Source organism: Heterodontus francisci, chromosome 10 (assembly GCF_036365525.1).
Source record: "Heterodontus francisci isolate sHetFra1 chromosome 10, sHetFra1.hap1, whole genome shotgun sequence".
NCBI lineage: Eukaryota > Metazoa > Chordata > Chondrichthyes > Heterodontiformes > Heterodontidae > Heterodontus > Heterodontus francisci.
In genome coordinates this window covers 35,539,125-35,562,953 of record NC_090380.1, presented here as the reverse complement: position 1 = coordinate 35,562,953, position 23,829 = coordinate 35,539,125, and the positions used below count along the sequence as shown (strand labels likewise).

The following is a 23,829-nucleotide window of genomic DNA, read 5'->3' as shown; positions in this document are numbered from 1 at the left end:
CTTTTGAGGCTAGAGGAGAGTAGTGCCAAGAGGCCAGAAATGCATATAGCCTGCACATAAGTGGCAACTATGGATGTTATGTACAAAATATCAAATACACTGTACTATTAAGCTAGCAAATGCTCCTATTGACCTATTGCTGAGACCTAACACTGTTATTTTCCATGTTTCAGAGGAGGACCAATTTGCCGAATCTGGAATGGTGTATTAAAGTTTAGAAAAACCAGCAAGGATTGATGAACAGTGAAAACAGTAATTACACTGTAGTCTTTTCAGTGATATTTTTATGACACAAATGACCAAAGCTGCTATTATACTGCAAGTAATTATATACGTATTGAGTTTGTGTGTTGGTAGATTTAGTTTGATGTATGTGTAGTACTGAAGCCATCACAATCCTTGGCTACAATGTGTATTCTATATGCTAAGTAACACTTGAGAATCATAATGAAATACAGTCATATAGCGGATGCCTGCAGGATCTGGGATTAGCAAATGATCCAAGAGCGGCTAAACACCCTCAAACTTCAAGCTGACTCATTATAACAAATCCTATTGCTTGCTTCAGCTCAACAGCAGTACGAAAATATCACTAAGTGCCAATTTAGTTACAGCTTCCTCTTCCTATTCCACGATCAGCAGTACCCTAACATGCCATAACTTTTACATTTCTCATTTCATTTTTAATTAAAGAACAGATTGTGTATTTTGACCAATAAATCAAGAGTCGGTCTCCTGGATGCAACAAACAGCAAGGGACCCTTCATCTGAAGGAAACAGCTTTATTATTTGTTTAAGATTTGTACTTAATTTAGCTATGCAAATCAGTCAGGATATGTGGCATTGAATCAGTGTGTGTAGTGGAATCTCTATGCTCTGTTTAACTAAATTTATGCAAGAAACATTTGTTCTCTTGCTTAAACAAACATTTGCCAATTGGCTTGCAGGAGCCCTTACTTCATTTGGGCCCGAAAAGGGCAATGATTGAGTTTCCCAAATAGATGGATTCAACATCAAGAAGATTGTCTATTAATTGTTTTTGAAATTTTGTAAGTGACAAGATAAAAGCAACTCCATGTCACTGTTAGCCTGCATAATAAGTTATGATGCTATTACAGAAATATCATGCTGAATTTTCCTGTCAGAAAAAGTGCTCTGAATCTTTTATATTCTTCTGACGCCACTCTCATGGAGTAATTATCTGATTAAGGACTATTTTATTTTATACATAGATACATTCTGCATTTAGTATTTGGTGAATTTTTGTGCATCTCTAATTGTAAATAAACATATTGCTTGGTTGTGGTCACAGAATAATTACTGCTATCACCATAGGAACAGGAGGTCATTCAGTCCCTTGAGCCTGTCCTAGCATCAGTGAGATTATAGTTGATCTGTATCTTAACTCCACCTGCCCACCTTGATTCCAGTACACTTGCCTAACTTAAAAACTAATCAATCTCAGTTTGAAATTTTAAATTAAACCCTATCCTCACCAGCTTTATACGAGTATTCCAGATTTCCACTGCTCTTGCTTTTTAAGTGCTTCCCAACATCACCCCTGAACAGCCTAGCTCTAATTTAAAGTTATACCCCCTTGTTCTGGACTCCCCCACCAGAGGAAATAATTTCTCCCTATCCACTCTACCAAATCCTAAGGACCTCAGATTGAAAACTATTGCACAATGTACAGATGTTCAATTGCTTTGCTGAGAGATGGCCAGGCTACTGTGGGTACAGCAACTCAGTAGGAATGTTTACATTCTTGTGGAAGTTTGTTAGAAAACTTATATTGGCTTCATCCCATTTGTATAAAATTCTTCTAATGGTTGATTAAAAGTGCTAACCTTCAATGGAAGGTTGACAAATGTTTACTAAAATGGATGAGATTTTCAACATCACTCTTGTTTCTCACATTCAGAAGTAGAATCCATTTTGTGCATAGTAGAGAGAATATTTGATCCATTCAATAACCTAGTGTTAATATTTGTAAAAAAATTCTAGTTAATTAGAATTTAAACAACTTTTCTGGAAAAAAGCTTGCTATTATACCTTGAACTCTTAACTTTACAAACCATGGTTCGTGTAGAGGGTACAAAGTAACACTCACTGTAACACTTTCAGTTCCAAAAACTGTGCCATAGTAGCTTATAATACAGAAGGAGGCCAATCGGTCCACCATGTCAGTGTGCTTTCTCTTTGCTATGATACCCCAAAACTAAACCTACTGCCCCACTCTCCCTGCATCTTCCTTTTAGGTTTAAGCCTAAAATCAAATTTTACATTGCAAGTGTCTCACTAGATCATTAAGTCTTGCGAGACTCCATCAAAAATACCCAACCAGCCACTCGCATCTAATCCAAAGAGAATCTGCAAATTAACTGCACCCTTTTCTCATTAAGTATATAAGGACTACTTGCAACAAACTGGGAATTCAGACACAGATGTTAGTGTGCCGCCAATGCATTTTCTGTGTATTGTTAATGACCTTCATGCCTGAATTCCTGATGTACACAGTTGTGCACATCATAATATTAACCCTATAGAATCCCAATAAACTAGAACAGCTATTGAAGTTAGTGTGGAGGCTCTCTCACCTCTGGGACTGGAGTCAAATCCAGTCTGGCCTACTAGAATTTAGGTCTCCTCCAGCAGTTATTAGATAAAAAGGCCACAATTTTGCAGTAAAATAGGCTATAAAAATACACGTTGGTTGTAATGTGTTGCACTAGTTCAGATGGAAGCATTCTAGAGTTAGGCTTGTCCGGACAGAGGGAACTTTAGATATGGCTTAGTGAACAAAATACAAACAATCTTTTATTCATCTATAAGTTAGATGCTGGAGAATAAGAGTTCTAAATCTAATTATTAAAAAACCACATTACATAATGCCAACTAGTTTTGAGATACATTTTTATTACACTGATGTCAGACACTGCAGCTATCAAGCAAAACAGCAGTAGCTCTGATCAGCTACAGAACACCCTCGATTAAAAGCCACCTAACTAGGGCAAGACGATAAAGATCAAATTGGGGGCATAAATGATTCATTGTGATTATAAACTGCATACATACATATAAAACTGAAGGAAAATTCAAACAATAAAAAGGTACTAATTTTAATATGCAGCTTTTTTAGATTGAAGTTTGATCTTTTATGAACCCGACGTTCAGATCCCTGTTGAGAATGTACATTATGGTTGTAGGCGGTCGTGTAACAGATGTGAAGGGCTTTGTTCCTTTTAGGCAGATTTATACTTGATCCACAAGTTGGTGCCACGAACATCAAATGCTGCTTCGTTGCAGTAAATGTTGTAGGCCAGACCATCTAGGGCTGGTTCAGGGTCAGTGGTGGCAAACTGTGCTGCTTCCTCCACCTCATGCCTAATACCAGCATCAATTTCCTATAAAACAACACAAGTGTTACCTGACAAAAAAAAGGCATGCTACCATTTCAGGCCACATACAAAAGGTTTATCTTTTCTTTCAGACTGACCAAATGTACCTACCCAGTATTTTTACTTCTTGTTTCATACAGCCTTCACCCAATTTCTTTTTACTCATTTAAAATCCAGTTTCAAAAAAGTCAGGTGCTCTTTCTCACAGTTTTGAAAATCAAACTATTTTCACCTTCACAATGTAACTATTTGTCCCCATTTTCTTTTCTTAACCTCTTTTAAATACATAGTGCCTTTCACATGAAGTACAATGAGTCGTGTAGGCAAATTTGACAACCATTCTCCATCAGCCATGAGATGCATGAACAGTCACAATATGTATTATTTTAAAATCAAAGTCTTAACTCTCTCAATCATTTGTCAAATTCAAACCACCAAAGACCATGGGCAAGAACGTACCTTCAGCTCTTCTATGCTGGCCAGGTTGTTGTTCAGCATCCTGTCTTTTAACAAGGTAATGGGGTCACTTTTACTTCTCACTTCCTGGATTTCTTCTCTGGTACGATAACTGCAAACATCGAAGTACAATCAAAACCATTTCTTTACAACATGCTGCAAGACAACAACGTTCTTTACTGACATCTGGAACTCTACCAAATCCCATTGAAGAGAGAAATAATTTGTTGCTTAATTTTTAATGACGAATGTCTTTAAACTTGGTTAAGTTACTTTTTTCACTCATCAGAAGCTATTTTGTGAACTTTAATCTGAGGAAATGAATATCAGAGGAGGAATAAGGTAGCCTGTTGGGGAAGTGAAACTAATCAATGGTGATTAAAAATGGTTTGATGCAGCAACAAAGCAGAAGAAATATCTTGAGTGGAGATGGAAGGATAAACATGCAGGACGTTATTTGTGAGCTTATCAAGTTGCTTAACTTCTCAACTTGAATTAGAATTTTCCAGCCCTGCCTGGGATAAACATGGCACCCCAACATTAAAACAAATTTACTGGAGCAGTGGTATAGTTCTTTGGCTGAAGTTAAGGGGAGGTATATCCAAACAACATGTCCCATGAAACTAATGGTTATTAAAAGAGTTATTTGTATAGGGGCCTCTCAGTTGTCCTTGCTGATATTTTTATTTCAGAATTACTAGTCAGAGGCAGACTGGGAAGAGATTTTTTTTTTTTTACTGAACTTCCTTCCTGTGACATGACATTCCATTCTATCCCAGTGGTATTATGAACAGGAACAGAGGGCGTGTTGAAGTATTGCACAAAATGTCTGCTTCCAGGCTCACTGCCTCCAAGTAGAAATTCAATACAGTAATAAAATATGACTGAAAGACACCAATAAATAGTAGGACTTGGAATTGTACAGGCATTTAGGGATGGGAAATAAATGCTGGCCTAGCCCGCGACACCCACATCCCACAAATGCCTGATGGTGCAGTGGAAGCAGATTCAATTGTAGTTTTCAAGAGGGAATTGGATAAATACTTGAAAGAGAAAAAATTACAGGATATGGGGAAACAGCAGGGGAGTGGAATTAACTGGATTGCTCTTCCAAAGATCCAGCAAAGATTCGATGGGCTGAATGGCTTCCTTCTGTGCTCTACTGTTCTACCATGCAGAAGAATATACTTCTTTACGAAAACAAGTACTATAAAAGCACCAAATATAAACAGCAGTATCACTGAACTTGATGTAAAGTAGAAACAAAATACTGCAGATGCTGGAAATCTGAAATAAAAACAAAGTGCTAGAAATACTCAGGAGGTCTGGCACCATCATGATGCAAAGTAGACTTGTTCTTGACATCAAATGTGTGGGATCAACCTGTTACTAAGTAAATAAAACAGTACATTCTGCTACAAAATTACTGTCTTTACACATCTCCTTCATTCTGAAGCTGCTGGTGCAATTTAAAGTACAACCAATTAGAATCAGACTGAGCGACTGAAAAAATATCAACTTCTGTCATTCAGCTCCATTTCAAAACCTTACCATTTATAAGCTTCACTCTTATATTAAAGTTCATCCCTCTAATTTTCCCAAAATCTATAAACAGCATGCTTTTACATCTGTAATTCTGCACTTCTGGCAGGAAACAGCAATCTAGCTTCTACATTACACATGACTGTTCATCATTCTAACATTCCATCAGCCATTTCCTCCACCAAGCAGAGGCACAGGAGAGAGAAGGCTCAGTACACATGGTACAAAATAGCAAAGGACGAACCAATGACATGTCTGAAATACTTGGATGGTGCTGACTTTGAATAAGAAACTCAACATATGTATCTCTAATTCACTGAACATCCATTTTTGTATCAGGATCTATCCTGGGCCAATATCTGATTCAAAGTTGATGCTTGCACTATAATCTATGGGTTCCAATATCTCACTCAGATCCAACACATCTTTACCTGACACCGGGATCACTCATACTGTGTCCATGATAACGATAGGTTTGCAGCTCCATCACGATAGGGCCCTGGAGTTGAACAGAAAGTGTTAGAATTCAATGAACATAGCAACAAGCTATGTATAATACAATCATTCCTATACGTAGGGGAAGGTGTAGAGCATAATAGGTACCTGGCATAACTACAAGGCAACCATCACATTGAAGGATTCAAACAGCACCTGAGCCACAGAAATGCCATCTGACTACTTCATTGCTGTTAGCACTTCCAATACTTCCTCCTCTATTATTGGGTTATTTTTCCCTTTGAAATTCCTATTAAATACATTCACAGCCCTTAATTTCCTTAGAATTCTAATTTCAGGTTGTAAAATAATCCCCTTATAGAACAGTCCAGCTTATTTCCCTAGGGCCAACTGTGAGTTATCAATAGGTAAACTTAGTGGGTGAACGTCATCAACTACAGTGTGCTGGTTACTGACATTCGTCATCAAAACCAACCAGTAGCAAAAATGCAAGAATAAAACAACCTCTAGAAAATCTCTAGTTCAATATGAAAAAAAAAGATACACGAGAGAATTCAAGGTGTTATTATAGCTCAAGTAATGACAGCAATAATGGTTCATGGTGCTGCTTGAATCCTTCAATGAGATGAATGCCTTGTAGCTATCCCAGATACCTATAAACACTCTACCTTCCTATGCATAGGACACATAGGCTCTCAATCTCTAATTAATGTATTGCAGATCTGTGCCATTAATTAGGAATGTATTTGTTTTATCTAGACTACAGCAAGTTATAAAAAATACAGATGACAGTGGGCATCTTCATCACATACTCCTGAATGCTTGCACGTCTCTTATCCAGAAGTAGTTTTTATAGACTTACTTGCATAAATGGTTCTGAGCTACGCGCATTAGGAAAAACTAAAACGTTCTTCACTGCTCTATCAATTGAACCATTTCTAAATAAAATATAGAGACCCTCACTTATTCCAATTGTCAGGCAAGCCCCCCACCTGCCAAGAATGAGGAAAATTAATTTTGCCACATGAACATTGATTTTAAACTGTTGTTGGTGAAGAAAGAACATGCTTTAAAAACAATTGGAGACTTTGGCTGGAGACATTAGCATATCAACATTCAGTACTTCAAAGGACAAAGGGGCTATTCCCTGCTCCAATTTAATGCACAATGGACTTTTGATTACCAGGCGTTGAAGCATTCCACGTTAACTACTAAAGTGGCCAAATACACAAACAGACATGGTCAGACCAGTTTAGTCACATGACTGGCTGACTGTTGGAGTTGATTTGAATTTTGAACTTGGCAGAGTGTTTGAAACTCAGAAAGCTGTTTGCTCCTGAACTGAGAACACTTCTCTTCTGTACGCTCTCACCAGCTCAGGAAACCACTGAAGACATATGAAACCCAAGAGAAAAAAGTTTCCTACAGTGAACAAGGTTTAAGACAACTGCTGGGCCCCGACGAAAAGAAAAACTACTTACAAAAGGACTACAGTGAGCTCGAAGCACAGTAAACAAGAAACTCTTCTGATATTGCCTCAAACCTCTCCATTTTATTTTTCTTCTGCTCGTCTGTCCCTATTTGCATGTGAGTATCGCGTATGCACGCTAGCATGGGGCGCGGCATGTATCCGTAGGTGTTAACCAAATTAGAGTTTAATAAATAAAATTTCACTTTTCTTCTTCAAACCTAAGAAAGCCTGTTTATGCACATTTCTTTGCCTTATAATTGAAAAGTGGCAAACAAGGATTCACCAAGAGGGGAGCTCAAAACACAATGTGTTTCACAAGGTGAAAACAGTAAAAGACCCCTAGACACCTTTCTCATCTGGTCGTAACACAATAATGACCCATTTTGTGTGTTACCTTTCCAGACCTGCAGTAGTCTGCTGCAAACTTTGTTGCTTCTCTGACACACAACAGATCCATGCCATCGACCTGTAAACAGAATTGTGTAAGGTGGATTCGAGTATGACATGGTTGCAATTGCAAAGTTTTTGTTCTATTTTTCTCCCATATTCTTTGTTCTCTCATGTTGTTCCTTTGTCAGGAGACAGCAGCAGCCTGTTTCCTCCTGAGCAAAGGTGCTGCTTCTATCTAACAGTAATCTGTGGGATATGGCTGACACTTCTAGGAATGTTACACACTATATGGACAGTAGGTACCAGACATCATCCTGCTGCTTTGTGGCAGCGTGCACCAAGAAACAGTAGTGTCACACTGCCCCTAACAATTAAAAAATAAACACTTCAATAAACCAACTTGCTTCCTTTTGATTACAAGCAGCAGTCAAGAATTGTATAAACAGAAATAAAATGTGCACAAAACATATATTTTGCACCATTGTTACCCAAATCACAACTGATCACTGTGGTAACTGGGATCTCCACAAATTTCTTGTATTCATTCACAGGACGTGAGCATCACTGGTAAGTCAGTATTTATTACCTACCCCTCTCATTGCCGTTGAGAAGGTGCTGAGCTGCTTTCTTGATGACTGAGTGATTTGTTAGACCATTTCAGAGGGTAGTCAAGAGTCAACCACATTGCTTTGGGTCTGAAGTTACATGTAGCCCAAACTGATTAAGGACAACAGATTTCCATCCTTAAAGGACATTAGTGAACTAGATGGGTTTTTACGACAATCTTTAGATACATGGCCACCATTAATAAAAATAGTTCTTTATTCCAGATTTATTTAATAACTGAATTCAAATTCCCTGGTTACCACTGTGGGATTTGAACGTACATCCCTGGATCATTAGTCCAAGCCTATGGATTTCTAGACCTATAACATAACCACTATGCAACCTTTCCCGCGACTAATACTAAATGACAGTCAGTGCTCACTCCCAGGTCTGTAATTCAATTCTCATGTCTAAACAAAGTTCTTGTGGGACAATCAAAAGGGTAACAGTTTACCTCAATGCTTGCAAAATGTTGACATGTTTCAATCAAACAAAACTGCATTATTTATGATACAGGACTTATCTATGTATATCTGCATTGTTTTTGAAACTAGACCTATCACCAACAGTACTTCATACAGTTTGATTGTACCAAGGGAAGAAATGTCACAATCACATTCTGTGAGTTCTATAATATTTTAGTAAGCGTCATAGCTCAATAATGACCAGCTTGTTGAATAGTGTGATTAAAATATTGTCAGGTAATTTAATTGGTCAGATAGAAAGTATTTTGTCACAAGGTCAATGACTCGTAAAGGAATTTCCCACATTTGCTGAGACAGTTAGCATAAATGAAAGAAAAACAAAAGAATATGAAATTATAAATTTATATCATTTTCTGTACCTATTAAAAATAGGAGATAATACTTTATATATCACAAAACACTTGCAAATTTATCCCTTTGTTTTTAAAGGAGGACATTTGTTGCTTAGGATATTATTTTTGTCCAATTGAATGCCCATGTAATTTTAAGGGTAATTAGATAGCGTGTTAAAAATACCAGCTACAAATGGAATAACTGGTGACATCTCCAGTCTAGGTATGTAAGGAACAGCATGTACAATGCAAAGCAGATTGAATTGTCCCTTATTTACAATACTTGCGCAGTCTTACCCTCAGACCAGGGATGAAGTCACCTCTCCTGTAGTAGTCTGTGCTGGCTGCTGCTCTCTCCACAGAGGTACCCATGCCATACCCATTGTTTTCACAGATAAATATGCAGGGCAGCTTCCATAACATGGCCATGTTATAGGTTTCAAAGACCTGGCCCTAAAAGGTGAAGATTAATATAAATAATGCAGTAGAGAGAGATTAAAAGAAAAAAATAAACATTGACCAAAACGTCCAGTGCCATTTTCACTTCACTTACACAGCCCCTCAAACAGTGCAACACCTCAGAAAATCCTACCCAATGGGAAGCCTTACAAATTTAGGATGCATCCCATCAGCTCTTCAAGCTCATTACTTCAAAACCTGGCCACAAATCACATCATTATACAGAATATTTCACATTTAACAAACTAATTCCATGAGCCAGTGCATTTCTGCACACCATTCCTCACCAGTCATTATCTCAAAGCAATGTTGTGGTGTGAGTCAAGCATCAGCATGTCTCTCGCACCCAACATGTCCAGGCTTTCATGTGCCTGGCTGTAAATATGTGTACTAATAGAATCTAATAAGCCACATACCAAGTTTAAGGATCCCAATAATTTGCATATACCTCAATTTGCTAATACAAACAGATCTTGTTTTCTGATTTAAGATTTATCCAACACTGAGGCAACAGCATTAACAGCAGCCTTTACAAACCTCCAAGTTCACAAAATTTACATAATATCAAAAAAAAAAACAAGCATAGATTGGACTTAGTTGCTTGGGCTGTATGTCAGGTTCAGGACCCAGAGATTGGACGCTCCAGGCTTGCACTTTGCTTAGACAGCATTTGGCGGCGCAGTGGTTAGCACTGCAGCCTCACAGCTCCAGCGACCTGGGTTCGGTTCTGGGTACTGCCTGTGCGGAGTTTGCAAGTTCTCCCTGTGACCGCGTGGGTTTCTGCCGGGTGCTCCGGTTTCCTCCCACAACCAAAGACTTGCAGGTTGATAGGTAAACTGGCCATTGTAAATTGTCCCTAGTGTAGGTAGGTGGTAGGAGAATTGGGGGGATGTGGTAGGGAATATGGGATTAATGTAGGATTAGTATAAATGGGTGGTTGATGGTCGGCACAGACTTGGTGGGCCGAAGGGCCTGTTTTCAGCGCTGTATCTCTCTATGACTCTATAACTGGAGAACTTTACGAACGTTCTGGTGTGCAATTGACTTTATAAACCCATCTGACGCATTCCAAAATGACTCACAGTAGCTCGTGCCAGAGCAACATAGCTAGTGAAAGCAGCTGCAGCATAACTGTTTGCTGGCTTTAGATCAGCTCACAGAGACTAGCTATGACTCCAACCAGTGGAGAGTTTTACCCTTGATTCCCATTGACTCCAGTTTTGCTAGGGCTCTTTGATGTCACACGTGGCCAAATGCTGCCTTGATGCGTGGAAAGTTCTTTACGCAGAGGGTGGTGGGCACCTGGAACGCATTGCCAGAGGAGGTGGTAGATGCGGGCACGATGGAGTCTTTTAAGATGTATCTAGACAGATACATGAATGGGCAGGAAGAAAAGAGATACAGAACCTTAGAAAATAGGCGACATGTTTAGAGAGAGGATCTGGATCGGCGCAGGCTTGGAGGGCCGAAGGGCCTGTTCCTGTGCTGTAATTATCTTTGTTCTTTGTTCTTTGATGTCACAGGCAGTCACTTTCACCTCACCTCTGCAATTCAGCTCTTTTGTCCATGTTTGGACCAAGGCTGTAATGAGGTCAGGAGCTGAGTGGCTCTGGCGGAACCTAAACTGAGCGTCAGTGAGATTATTGCTAAGTAAGTGCCACTTGATAGCACTGTCGATGACAACTTCCATCACTTTACTGATGATAGAGAGTCGACTGATAGGGAAGTAACTGACCTGGTTGGATTTGTCCTGCTTTTTGTGGACAGGACTGGGCAATTTTCCACATTGTAGGGTAGATGCCAGTGTTGTAGCTGTACTGGAACAGCTGGGCTAGGGGCACAGCTAGTTCTAGAACACAAGTCTTCAGTACTATTGTTGTCAGGGCCCACAGCCTATGCAGTATCCAGTGCCTTCAGCTGTTTCTTGATATCACGCGGAGTGAATCAAATTGGCTGAATACTGGCATCTGTGATTCTGGAGACATCAGAAGGAGGCAGAGATGGATCATCCACTCAGCACTTCTGGCTGAAGATGGTTGCAAATGCTTCAGCTTTCTCTTTTGCACTGATGTGCTGGGCTCTCCCATCATTCATGATGGGGATATTTGTGGAGCCTCCTCCTCCCATTAGCTGTTTAATTGTCCACACCATTCATGACTGGAGGTGGTTGAACTGCAGAGTTTAATCTGATCCATTAGTTGTGGGATTGCTTAGCTCTGTCTATAGCATGCTGCTTCCGCTGTTTGGCATGCAAGTAGTCCTGTGTTGTAGCTTCACCAAGTTGACACCCATTTTTAGGTATGCCTGGTATTGCTCCTGGATTAGGGTTGATCCCCTGGCTTGATAGTAATGGTTGAGTCGGGGATATGCTGGGCCATGAGGTTACAGATTGTGTTTGAATACAATTCTGCTGCTGATGACGACCCAATCTAGCAGCTATGTCCTTTAGGACTCAGCCAGCTCGGTCAGTAATGGTGCTACCGAGCCAATCTTGGTGAACATTGAGGTCCCCCACCCAGAGTACATTCTGTGACCTTGTCATCCTCAGTGCTTCTTCCAAGTGGTGTTCAACATGGAGAAGCACTGACTCATCAGCTGTGACAGGGTGATAGTTGATAATCAGCAGGAGGTTCCCATGCCCATATTTGACTTGATACCATGAGATTTCATGGGGTCCAGAGTCAATGTTGAGGACTCCCAGGGCAACTCCCTCCCGACTGTATACCACTGTGCCACCAACTCGGGTGGGTCTGTCGTGCCGGTGGGACAGGACATTCCGAGGAATTGTGATAGCATCTGGGACATTGTAAGGTATGATTCCATGAGTATGACTATGTCAGGCTGATGCTTGACTAGTCTGTGGGACAACTCTCACAACTTTGGCACAAGCCTCCAGATGTTAGTAAGGAGAACTTTGCAGGGTCAACAAGGCTGGGTTTGCCATTGTTGTTTCTGGTGCCTAGGTCAATGCTGAGTGGTCTGTCAGTTTAATTCCTTTTAGAATTTTCTCTAGCAGTTTGGTACAACCGAGTGGCTTGCTCAGCCATTTCAGAGGGCATTTAAGAGGCAACCACATTGCTGTGGGTCTGGAGTCACATGTAGGCTAGACCAGGTAAGAATCTGTCCTGACTTGGAATTATATCGCCAATCCTTCACTGTCGCTGGGTCAAAATCCTGGAACTCCTTTCCTAACAGCACTTTGGGTGTACCTACACCACATGGACTGCGGCGGTTTGAGAAAGCAGCTCACCACCACCTTCTCAAGGGCAATTAGGGATGGGCAATAAATGCTGGCCGAGCCTATGATACCCGCATCCAGTGAAAGAACAAAAAAAATTACACTGTCAAAGCTGAGTTCAGCAATTTTGGTTTGCCTCTGGCAATCACAGCCAAAATCTCCACATTCTCATATCGAGATGACAATGTTTTATTACCGTACATCACAATGTATTGACACATTGCTCTTTGTAGTGCTGCTGTTCTAAAGGAGTACCTAGCGCTATCATTTTACACAACTATTTTACTGAATGGAGAACATGCTTTACCTGATTAGCTGCACCATCACCATACAACGTCACACATATCTCGTCTTTCCCGAAGTACTTACAAGCTAGTGCGATCCCAGCTCCAACAGGAACCTAATTCAAAGCAACTATAATTAGGTTTTATTTCAAAAACATTTCTGTCTAGCAAAATTATATTCCTATTGGATGCCATGTCTTAGCTTTACTCCAGTCATTAATTAATCTGCACAGTATTTTAAATTAAAAACATTCTCCGAACAAGTTTGATCCTATAGATCAATCCTTCCTTACCTGTGCACCAACAATGCCATTGCCACCATAGAAGTTGTCAGTATACATGTGCATAGAGCCACCTCTGCCTTTAGCACAACCGCTACGTCTACCTGTTGAGAGCAAACATCACTTTCACGAGTAGCAAAGGCAACCAGGTGTCATATATTCATGGCATTCCTTTTATTAAACAAAAGATGCTGCAAGAGCTGAGAGACGGGAAAATATTATTTATATAATGTAAACGCACAATAATTTGAAGAATGTGTTTGAATTTTATAGTATGTGGTGATGTTCTTGCAATTTATAATCAACATGTAATGCCAGGTTCTGCTTTCTAAGCTTAGACGCCATAAACCTCCTTAGACTCCGGAGTGTGACAATTTGCATTCCCCAGGGATTGGTACTGAGGCCTCAGCTTTTCACCATGCAGGCTAATGACTTGGATGAAGGAGTAGAGTGTTGTTTATTCATGTTAGCAGGCACAGCAAGCTTTGTGGATGGGAGGAGGAAATTACAAAAGGGACACAGGTAGATACACTACATTTACTCAGCAATGCTTACTAGAAGGTTGTGAAGAACTGCTGTATTATGCACTTTATTCTAAATGATGCATCATATTTCTGAGAAAACATACTTTCTGCAGGTAAATTCCTACCAATTTCATATGGGTTAGCTGATACTAACTGGTGCAACTTCAATGCTTAACCACATTTCTACATAAGAAATTAATCTATTCAATGTCAAGTGCATGATTCTGGCCTTTGTTTCCTTAATGGACTATCGCATTAGACAGTAATATAAAAAAAAACTTGCTTTATAGCACACTTTCCACAGCTCAAAGCACTTCACACTTCATTACTTCTCTGAAGCTCAGGGGCTAGCATGTTGGCATACAAGGTGCGGCAGAACAAAACCAAATTTGAATTTAATAAACCTCAATTTATCTAAAAATTAATGTTTCAATATGACGCAGAAGCAGATACATTTAAAACACTGGCGATTTTCTTTATAATGCTATTTTTGTATTGTTAATCACAACGTTGCTTACCAGTCAGTTCTGCCAGAATTTCTTTGACAGAGACACCACGTGTGTAGGTGTAGCCATGAGCCCGATAAGCTGTTATAAGATGGTCTGTTGGTTTGATTGCAACTTCGATTCCAACACAACAAGCTTCCTGCAATAAGAAATGCAGAAGTCTTACATTTATGAGTTCATTCATATTAAAATGTGTGTCATACTCCAACATTGCTCTTTCACAACAGATCACAAGGACTTCTGTCTGTTCTCACGCAGGTTACCCAGACTAAATCTCAACTGTGAGCACTCAAGTACTGTTGCAACTAGGCAGAAGAACAACTCAATAATGCATCACTTGGAAATTATAGCGTTCAAGGGAACAAATGCCAGACTTGATATGTGACTCAGTATGATTTAACATTAAGGTTAACGTACTGTGACCAACTTCAATTGGTACCTTTACAGCATAGTGTTCTGAAAGCAAACACATCAGACCAACAGATATACCAAAATTAACAAGTTTAAACAGTACTAAAAGCTATATAGATAGAAAGGGAATAAAAGATAAAATATTATAGCCAAAAGTAAAATGAAAACAAATAAAAGTTAGAAAAGAGTAAAATAGAAGGAAAAAAATATAAACAATGAGAATGTAGCATATGAATATCAAGATATTCACTACACAATACAGCATTCAACTTCTAATACAAAAGCAAAATACTGCAGATCCTGGAAATCTGAAATAAAAACTGAAAATGCTGGAAATACGCAGCAGGTCCAAGCAATATCTGTGAAGAAGAAACAATCGTAAACAAGTGTATAAAAATCTTTTTTCTACAAATACCCAGCAATGGAAATGTTCCCCGTTGATTTTCATGAGCCACCACAGTGAATATGTGTAATTACTGTGATCCTAGAATGCACTTTTAATTAGGACTAAACTCATTGTTTGATAGATTGGTTAACAGAGGTGTTTCCTTTAAAAGGAGCCACTCCCGTCCATTTTCTTATACATACTTGACCATCACTCAAATGGCAGAACCCACGAATGATCTTCTGTTTGTACAGTTGATCTGCCTTGAGCTCCATACGGCGAATTAATTGCATCGTCCTGTAGTATTTAAGCCCATCCTCTCTGGTCAGGATGGTCGTAGTTGCAGGACCTTCTTCAAGACGATGCAAGTCACATTTCTATATTTAAAAACAATTATTTATGACAAATGTCAGTAAACAGCAATAAATACAGCAGAAAACAAATGCTTTCCTTAAAATGCTAATTATGAGCGCATAACCAATAAATGTTCCATATAATGAGCTTGCACTAGAGAAAGTGGATAATTAGAGTATCAGAGATTGGACTAATGTGAATTCTGTAGTGGATGGAATCAGTCATTTTAATGTTGACTGTCTCTGAAGTTTAGGCAAGTAGACCAAAGTTTCAGCAGAATTACTGGGGAGGATTTTTTTTTTTTTTTACATAGCGGCCTAATAACGCTTGGATTTTTAATATGTTAGATTATATAATGCACCTTTTCAGCACGTTTGTCATGAAACAGATAGGCCGGAGTTTTATGGCCTCGCAATGAGCAGGCTGGTGGCGGGGGCAGGAGTTCATAAAATGCAGTGGGAGGCATGGAGGGCTGTTTCCGACCCACGGGATGGCAGTGCCAATAAATGGCTCACCTGACCCAGACCAATCAAGGCCCTGAACTGGCCAATTAACTGCCACTTAAGGGCCTCCTCCCGCCACCGCTGGTGCTTCACCCTCAGCGGCTGAACGGCAAAGGTCCCAAGAAGCCTGCCAGGTCTTGCGGGCTGGGGGGAGCCCTCCTGATCGGGCACTCTGTGCCCCAGGGAGGGCAACCCCCAAAGCCCGAACCGCCCCCACTGCTGATTGGCCGGCAGCTCCATTAGGCGGGACGTCCTGCCACAAGGAGGTGGAAGTGCCGCCCAAGGCCAATTAAGGGTCTGGGGAGCAAAAAATCACAGCGTGGCTCCCCAGGCCCGGCAGAAGCAGGCTCGCCATGACTTTTCGGGCACTGGGCGGGGCCTCCCACCCAAGATAAAATTCCGGCCATGGAGGGCGAAGGGAGTGTAGGTAGGCCGATACCCGATGTGAATTTGTTAGAAATGGGAAAAAAATGATCAAAAATGGCAGCAAATCACTCTCATCTGCCCAGATTTTATTTTTCTCCTTTCCCAATTTTCTACCATCGCTTGCTCTCCCCATGGTAGTGTCTCAAGGTATGGTAAAGTTCCAAACTATTAGGGTTGCCTATACCTCACCCATTCATTACACGTGAGCCTAGATGAAGAATGCAAGCAGGCTATTCTGAAATGGAGGCGCGGACACAGGAAAAATCACACCCTGTGAAATATTTGATAATTTCAATCTGTGCTTCATACTTTATAACCCATTCCAAATTAACATTCATACCGTACACTAGGTAAGGAATAAAATTAGAATCAGTTGAAATACTCATGTTAAATAAAAATCAATGAGATGACACTGTGAGCTTTCCCTCACAGTACTGTTTGCTGTTTAATAACACCATCTCCACAAATGCAAAAAAATTAAAGCACAAAATGACCAATTTGGGTTCCAATTAATGAATACCTCTAAGTTCTTTCTGGGGCATTACCCCTGATGAGTTAATGCTCAAACAAAATGTGTTGAGGCAGTGTTGGTTGAGGGAAGTGACAGTTGTGTCAACAAATTCATTTCTATGCTTCTGCAAGGTAAAAATGAACATACAAATACTAGTCCATATAGCAAACATTATGTAGGGGATAGTATTTACTTTATGGTAAAATATTGAAGAATTCTGTTAAAATTAAAGAGTATATGTGGAATACTCCACTTACAAATTATGGAGTATTTTTTAAACAAAGTAGCAATTTTCTCCTGACAGTACTACTTCTGAGTCACTGACATGCTATTACATGTTCATTGTACATCACAAATTTCAGTTAGGTTTCTTTTCCCTAATTTTCCTATTTATTCAAATGAAGAAGCTCCAGGCTTTATTTGATGCAGAACTAATATCTGATCATCGTGGTTGAGGAGAAAAAGAACACAAACTTATTACCTTAATATCAAACGATGCTTCAGATGCAAAGTCTGCATAATTGCGAGATCCCGCTAGAACTTTGGCAGGCTGAAAAAAATGAAATACAGAATTCTAAATGCCTAGCGATAAATACCGGAAAGAAATCAAATCCAAATTGAAGCACACAGGGTAACGTGTGTCAGAATTAACTCGTATCTATAGATGGGTAAATTTAGCAGTGCTGCACTCCCAGCAGGAACACTGGTGAATGGAATTGCAGTGTATTACAGTGTAATAGCGTTATCTTGGACTCTCACTCCCATTGGGAGCAATGGATCAATGAATTTACTCCAAAGCGCTTTATCAGAATCATCCCAAAGTTCTACGCATATGATGAATTACTTTGAAGTGCAGTCACTGTTATTAGATGGGTGACTAAGGAACATATCTTGTACATATGAAGACCTTAAAAATAGCAATGAGATGGATGATCAATTAATCTGCTTCTGGTGGTGTTGAATGGAGGAAGAATGTTGGTCCAGACAATTCCCTGCTCCGTTTCAAAAGGTATTATATGAACCATCAGAACCGACAGATAGACCCTGGTTTTAACCTGGCCGTACAGCAAATCCCTCGGTACTGCACTGAAGTATCAGCCCAGATTATTTGCTCAAGTCCTGGATTGAGAGTCAGACCCACAATTACATTTTCTTGACTGTTCAACAATTAAAAAAAACCAAAACAAACCCTAAAACAACAGTCCTCAAATATGGAATTGCCATCTCTGCTTCAGAAGGGACTTTGATTTTGCATCATTGAACAATTTCCACTGGTGGCTTGAGAGCTGGGTGCAATCAATAATAGGGTTAGAGATGGCATGTAGAACAACAGTGGGGAAAAAAAGGGACAAGAAGAAAAAGGAAGAAATTTTTATATAGGACACTGCAGCTTGTGTGTGTGTTTGGCCACAATTCTCCCCAATCTGCTGTAGACAAGAGTGGTCAGCAATCTGCTCATCAGTCTCTATCAATACCATTCTGAAACAATTGCTGGCAAAGTATTGGGGGTGGCGCTGCCCCCCACTCCACCCGGGGATGCTTGGCTTCTGCTCACCATGGTTTCCTAGTAAAATGGTTAAGAACCATCTCAAAACTGAGGGGGGCTTCGCACATGAAATCATATACCCCTATTCAACAATTTGGTGTGCACATGCTGCGACATGAAGGACCACAGCACTACACACCAGCACACTGTAGCTTCAACGTCAATATCAAATAACTGATTGAATTTCAAACTGGTAAGAATCTGCCAAGTATGTAGATACACGGCACAGCTTTAAATTCTAATACAAGCTCAAAGCCAAACCCCCCCACCCCCCAAACCAGCAACTTTTCTAAAGAAATGAAAGAACTTGTATTTATCTCGTGCCTTTCACAACCTCGAGACATCGCCAAGTGCTTTCATAGGCAGTGCTGTACTTTTTTTTTGAAGGATAGTCACTGTGGTATTGCAGGAAAAGTGGCAGCCAATTTGCACACTACAAATTCCCACAAACAGTATCTGTTCTTAGGTGTTGGTTGAAGGATGAATATTGGCCAGGACATCAAAGAGAAAATCCTCCTCTTCAAAATGGTGCCATGACCACTTGAGGGGGCAAACGGGGCCCTGGTTTAATGTCTCATCCAAAAGACAGCACTTCTGACAGCATAGCGCTCCCTCAGCACTACACTGAAGCATCAGTCTAGATTTTGTGCTCAAGTCTCCAGAGGGCATCTTGAACCCATAACCTTCTGACTTCGAGGCGAAAGCACTACCAACTGAGTCACAACTGACTCCACTGAAGCTCCTATCCCGCCTTCTGGGTTTTTAAATCTAGGCAAGTTGGTTATACATACATGGTGATTGATAGTAGAACAAATTATCAGGTATTCAAAATTACAGGATTTGGATGTTGTCCCACAAAACTTGCAGAATACAACTGGAACAAAAGTCAGAGATGAATTGCAACAGTATAATCCTCTACTTGAGATTACGAGGCTACACCACTTATCGCTGGCAATGAATATATGTGACCCAACACTAAATGACGCCAATACATATATACTTAATTCTTTAATAACATTGTTCAATGTAGTACAGTATATGCAAAAAACATCCTTTTTCCATTATGATGGAACCTAAAGTGCAAGCACATTTCAACCAATGGTCACAGAATCTAAAATGCCTTGGGTATTACTGTGCAGTGATCAGCATAAGTCTCCTATCGTTGCCATACTAAATGCTGTAAAACAGCTGTTCAGAGGTAGCACAGGACCAGACATTTTGCCTAGATCTATTTTGATATGGTATTAAGAGTTCCACTCTGGTGGGAAGGTTGGTTATTACAGGCAGCTCACATTTATATCAATGTAGCAGAACATCGCTCTGTGTCAGATCACATGATGCTGCAAGCACAGCCAGTACTCAATTTAATGTAGGATTGTCAATTGTGGGCATCAGGCAAACCCCACCTGCCAAGACTGGGGCACACATTATTTCGCCACATGAACATTAAGACTGCAAGCCCTGACCGGAAAGACATTTCCATGATGACAGGCAGTTGCTTCTCCAATACACAGAAGTGGTTGGGCCAGTTTTGGTCACATGACTAGCTGGCTGGAGTTTTTGAATTTGAATTTCCATCAAAGGGTTTTGAACTCAGACAAAGCAGTGTGCTCATGGTGTAAACACATCTCCTGGCACTGAAGCAAGAATTACAGCCTCTCCTGTCCACCTGCCTTCATCTCTTCCCACGGAACTGAATCATGTGAAAGCACGTGAAACTCAAAGAGAGAAGGGTTTGCCACATGAACAAAGTTTTAAGAAGATAACTGGGCCCCAACGAATCGTAAGACCATATCTTCTATCAAGGACTACAGCAAGCTCGAGAAACAGTAAAGTATTGCCTCAAACTGTTCGACTTATCTTTTCTTCCGTTCTTTTCTATCCCGTGTGCATGTCGTATATCCAGAGGCGTGAACCATATTAGAGTTTAAGTTTAAGGTTTTAATAAATTTCCTCTTTCTGCTTTAAACCAAAGAAAGCCTGTGTGTGCTCAGTTCTTTGCCTTACAATTGAAAACTGTGAACAACGACTCACAAAAGGGGGAGCTCAAAACACAGTGTGTTTAAAGTTAAACCCTGTTACAATAAGACCAGGTAAAGACAGCCAAAGACCCCTAGATGCATTGCTCACCTGGTCGTAACAGAAATTTGGGGCTAGCGTATGGATTGTTATCCAATGACAAACGAGTGAAAATTGAAGTGGGAAGCCAAATTATTCCCAATCAAAAAGAGCAAATCAATGCAAGCTTTCTTGTGGTTGTGTGTGCTTGAATACTAACATGTCTGCAACTGAAGCTAGTAGCTCTCCAAGCCAGGGTGAAGTAACTTGGGATAAGTTAAAAGCACTGTCTATGGAAGAGATGAGAAAAATGGCTGAGCAGTGTGGGATCACTGTACGTGGCAAGGCTAGGAAGTCTGAACTCCTAAGGCTAGTGGCCAACCATTTTTTCCTTGAATCTGAAGCAGCAGACCCAGAGAGGATACTGCTAGCAAAGATACAACTGGAACAAAAGAAACTTGAATTAGAAGACAGGAAAAGAGAGAGAGAGGCAGGAAAGGGAGGGAGAAAGAAAGAATCTTCCAGAAGGAACGGGAAGAGAAAGAAAGAGGCTTTCAAATGGAACGTGAAAAAAGACAGGAGAAAGAAAAAGACAGAAGGAACAAGAGAGAGAGAGAAAGAAAATTCCAGAGAGTGTTACGACAACTTGAGTTAGCTAGGGGGTGACAGAATAACCCGAGTGAAAGCATGGCCAATATGTAGGATCAGAATTCAGGCTTGGGTACAAGATTGCTAAAACTCGCCCAATTGATTCCAAAATTCAACAAGGAAGATGTGGAAGCATTGTTCGTGTCTTTCATGAAACTGGCAAGGCAGGTAAAATGGCTAGCTGAGACCTGGTCTCTTTTACTGCAAAACAAACTAACTGGAAAAGCCCATGAGGTCTATTCCTCGCTGCCAGATGAGAGTTCATCAAATTATGAATTGACTAAAAATGCTATCGTCGGGGCATATGAATTAGTACCCGAAGCCTATCGCCAGAAGTTTAGAACTCTCAAAAAACAAGCTAATCAAACCTATCTGGAGTTTGAAAGAAGCAGCTGGCTTTTGACCAGTGGATGAGGGCTTTAAAAATACAACTAAGCTATGAGACACTCAGAGAAGTAATCCTGTTAGAGGAATTTAAAAACACTCTCCCATTCTCAATAAAAATTCATGTCGAGGAGCAGCGGGTTCAGAGAGCCCGGCAAGCAGCCGTTCTGGTCAGTGAATTTTCTTTAATCCATAAGTCGGTTTCCCAGGGGAGAACCTTTCCTGATCAACCCCATAAATCTGAAAAGGTCAAAGGGTGGCAAGGTGATAGAAGCCCAGGCAGTCCTGGAAGAGAAAGGAAAGCAGGAGACACAGGGGGCTCTCCTCCAGCAAAAAAGACAAGGTGCTGTGAGCAAGAGTGAGACCCGAAGACCTGCATGCTTCCACTGTAATATGGCAGGGCATTTAAAAGCTGACTGCTGGAAACTAAGGGGGAAACCGGTAGGGTTAATCAGGGTAACACCCGCTCAGTGAAGACGAGGGCCTGATACAAAACACAGAATGGGCTGTGACTTTGACTGGAGTAAGGGTGCAATCCAGGAAGCTTACTACGACCAGTGCAGGAAAAGTTAACAGGATTCCTGAAGGTTATCAGGGTTTATGTATCTGCAGGGAAAGTAACCCCATATCACTCGAGTAGGGCAAGCAAGCTCATAGTGATTCTCAGGGGCCACCAGATCCCTTTTACCGGGAAAAGGCCTGACCTTTCCACCAGAGAGTGCAATAAACACCAAAATGGTGGTGAATGGTATTGGAGGGCAGTGTATGTCTGTAACTGTACACCGGGTGTGCAACTGGTGTGCGACCTAGTTTCGAGAGCACTGACTGTAGGGATTGTCCCTAGTTTGCCTGTGGACTGGGTTAAACTGCTCCTAGGTAATGATCTGGCATGGGTGAAGGTGGCAGCACCCCCAGTATTGAAAGAAAGACTGGGAGCAGGAGATGGTCTCCTGCAGAGTCCCTGAATGTGTAGTGGGTTAGGCCATGATCAAACCAGCTTCCCCCAGAGGTGACTGCATTGACACTGCAGGCAGATGACCATGAGGTCTGCCTGTCCAAGACTTTCTTTAGAAAGTTAAGAGACCCAGGGAATGAATTAAATGGATTTTCCCGAGGTGAGGCTCAATGAGCCGACCCAGTATTGCGAGGTTGGACAGGCTGCCCAGTCTGAAAGTGAAGCAGAGGGAGTCCCTGATTGCTACTATTTAAAGAATGAGGTACTGATGAGGAAATGGAGTTCTCCTCACAGATCTGAGAGCAAGGAGTGGACAGTAGTTCACCAGTTAGTGGTGCCACAGAGGTAGTGGGGAGAAATATGAAGAAGGGCCCGCGAAACTACAGTGGCTGTCCATGCCGGTATACAAAAAACCAAAACCTGCATAAGGCAGCAGTTTGAATGGCCAAAACTCCACAAGGATGTGGTGGAGTACTGCAGGAGTTGCCACATGTGCCAGGTTGAGGGGAAACCCCAACCTACAGTGAAACCTGCACTCCTAAGTCCTGTACCGGTCTTAGGAAGACCCTCCAGCAGAGGGCTGGTGAACTGTGAGGGACCGCCACCAAGAATTAAAGGAGACAGGCAGGCACACAGTTTGGAAAGGGAAGGGGAAAAGGTGGCCCAGAAGGCAGGTTAAAGGAAGTCCAGGAAGAATCCCGGCTGAAAACCCCTACTGTCCGGTCAACCAACCCAAAAAGATGTGAAAAGTTAGACTCCACATCCTCCTATGCAGACTCTAGAAGCACCCCACCAGAGTTGCTAACAGCATTTACAGGAACCTGCAGAGACAAAGAGAGACCTCTAGAGGGCAGAGAAACAATGAGGGCGATGCCTCATCTAGTCGAAGGGTCACTAGAAAATGCAGTTAAATCTGTACAAATGCCTGCAGGTAGGAGTGACCCAGAGAACAAAGGGGAGAATAACAGAGACTCCTCCCCCACAGTCAGAAGAAAAGGGAAACACCCATCCCCTGAAGTCAAAGGTCTTTGCATGAATCAGGGAGTTCAGGATAGACCCCCACACCCCCCACCCCCAACTCTCCTGGAGAAAAACAAAAGGAGAAAATTAAAGCAGCCCTGGCCCTTGCAGAACAGATAATCTTAATGAGCTTCAGGATTGATGAATCAATGGAAGTGAATGAGAGAAATGCATGGTTTTCTTTCTATTTCTTATATTTC

At 41.0% G+C, this 23,829-nt stretch overlaps 2 protein-coding genes across 3 annotated transcripts in view; one reads left to right on the top strand and one right to left on the bottom strand.

The window, feature by feature from the left end:
* The window catches only part of map3k15 (mitogen-activated protein kinase kinase kinase 15), a 197,411-nt gene extending 197,174 nt beyond the window's left edge, over window positions 1-237 (top strand). The window contains exon 28 of the mRNA XM_068039951.1: window positions 174-237. Coding sequence (XP_067896052.1) covers window positions 174-237 — 64 coding nt within the window. The remainder of the gene's footprint in view (window positions 1-173) is intronic.
* A 2,659-nt stretch (window positions 238-2,896) lies between these two features.
* The window catches only part of LOC137374395 (pyruvate dehydrogenase E1 component subunit alpha, somatic form, mitochondrial), a 40,400-nt gene continuing 19,467 nt past the window's right edge, over window positions 2,897-23,829 (bottom strand). For both annotated transcript variants that reach the window (XM_068040437.1, XM_068040438.1), the window contains exons 2-11: window positions 17,500-17,568; window positions 15,428-15,601; window positions 14,441-14,567; window positions 13,411-13,502; window positions 13,141-13,233; window positions 9,434-9,589; window positions 7,718-7,789; window positions 5,828-5,895; window positions 3,858-3,966; window positions 2,897-3,404 (exon numbers count right to left, since the gene is read on the bottom strand). In XM_068040437.1, the coding sequence (XP_067896538.1) occupies window positions 3,243-3,404; window positions 3,858-3,966; window positions 5,828-5,895; window positions 7,718-7,789; window positions 9,434-9,589; window positions 13,141-13,233; window positions 13,411-13,502; window positions 14,441-14,567; window positions 15,428-15,601; window positions 17,500-17,568 (1,122 nt within the window). In that variant the 3' untranslated portion in view covers window positions 2,897-3,242. The remainder of the gene's footprint in view (window positions 3,405-3,857; window positions 3,967-5,827; window positions 5,896-7,717; window positions 7,790-9,433; window positions 9,590-13,140; window positions 13,234-13,410; window positions 13,503-14,440; window positions 14,568-15,427; window positions 15,602-17,499; window positions 17,569-23,829) is intronic.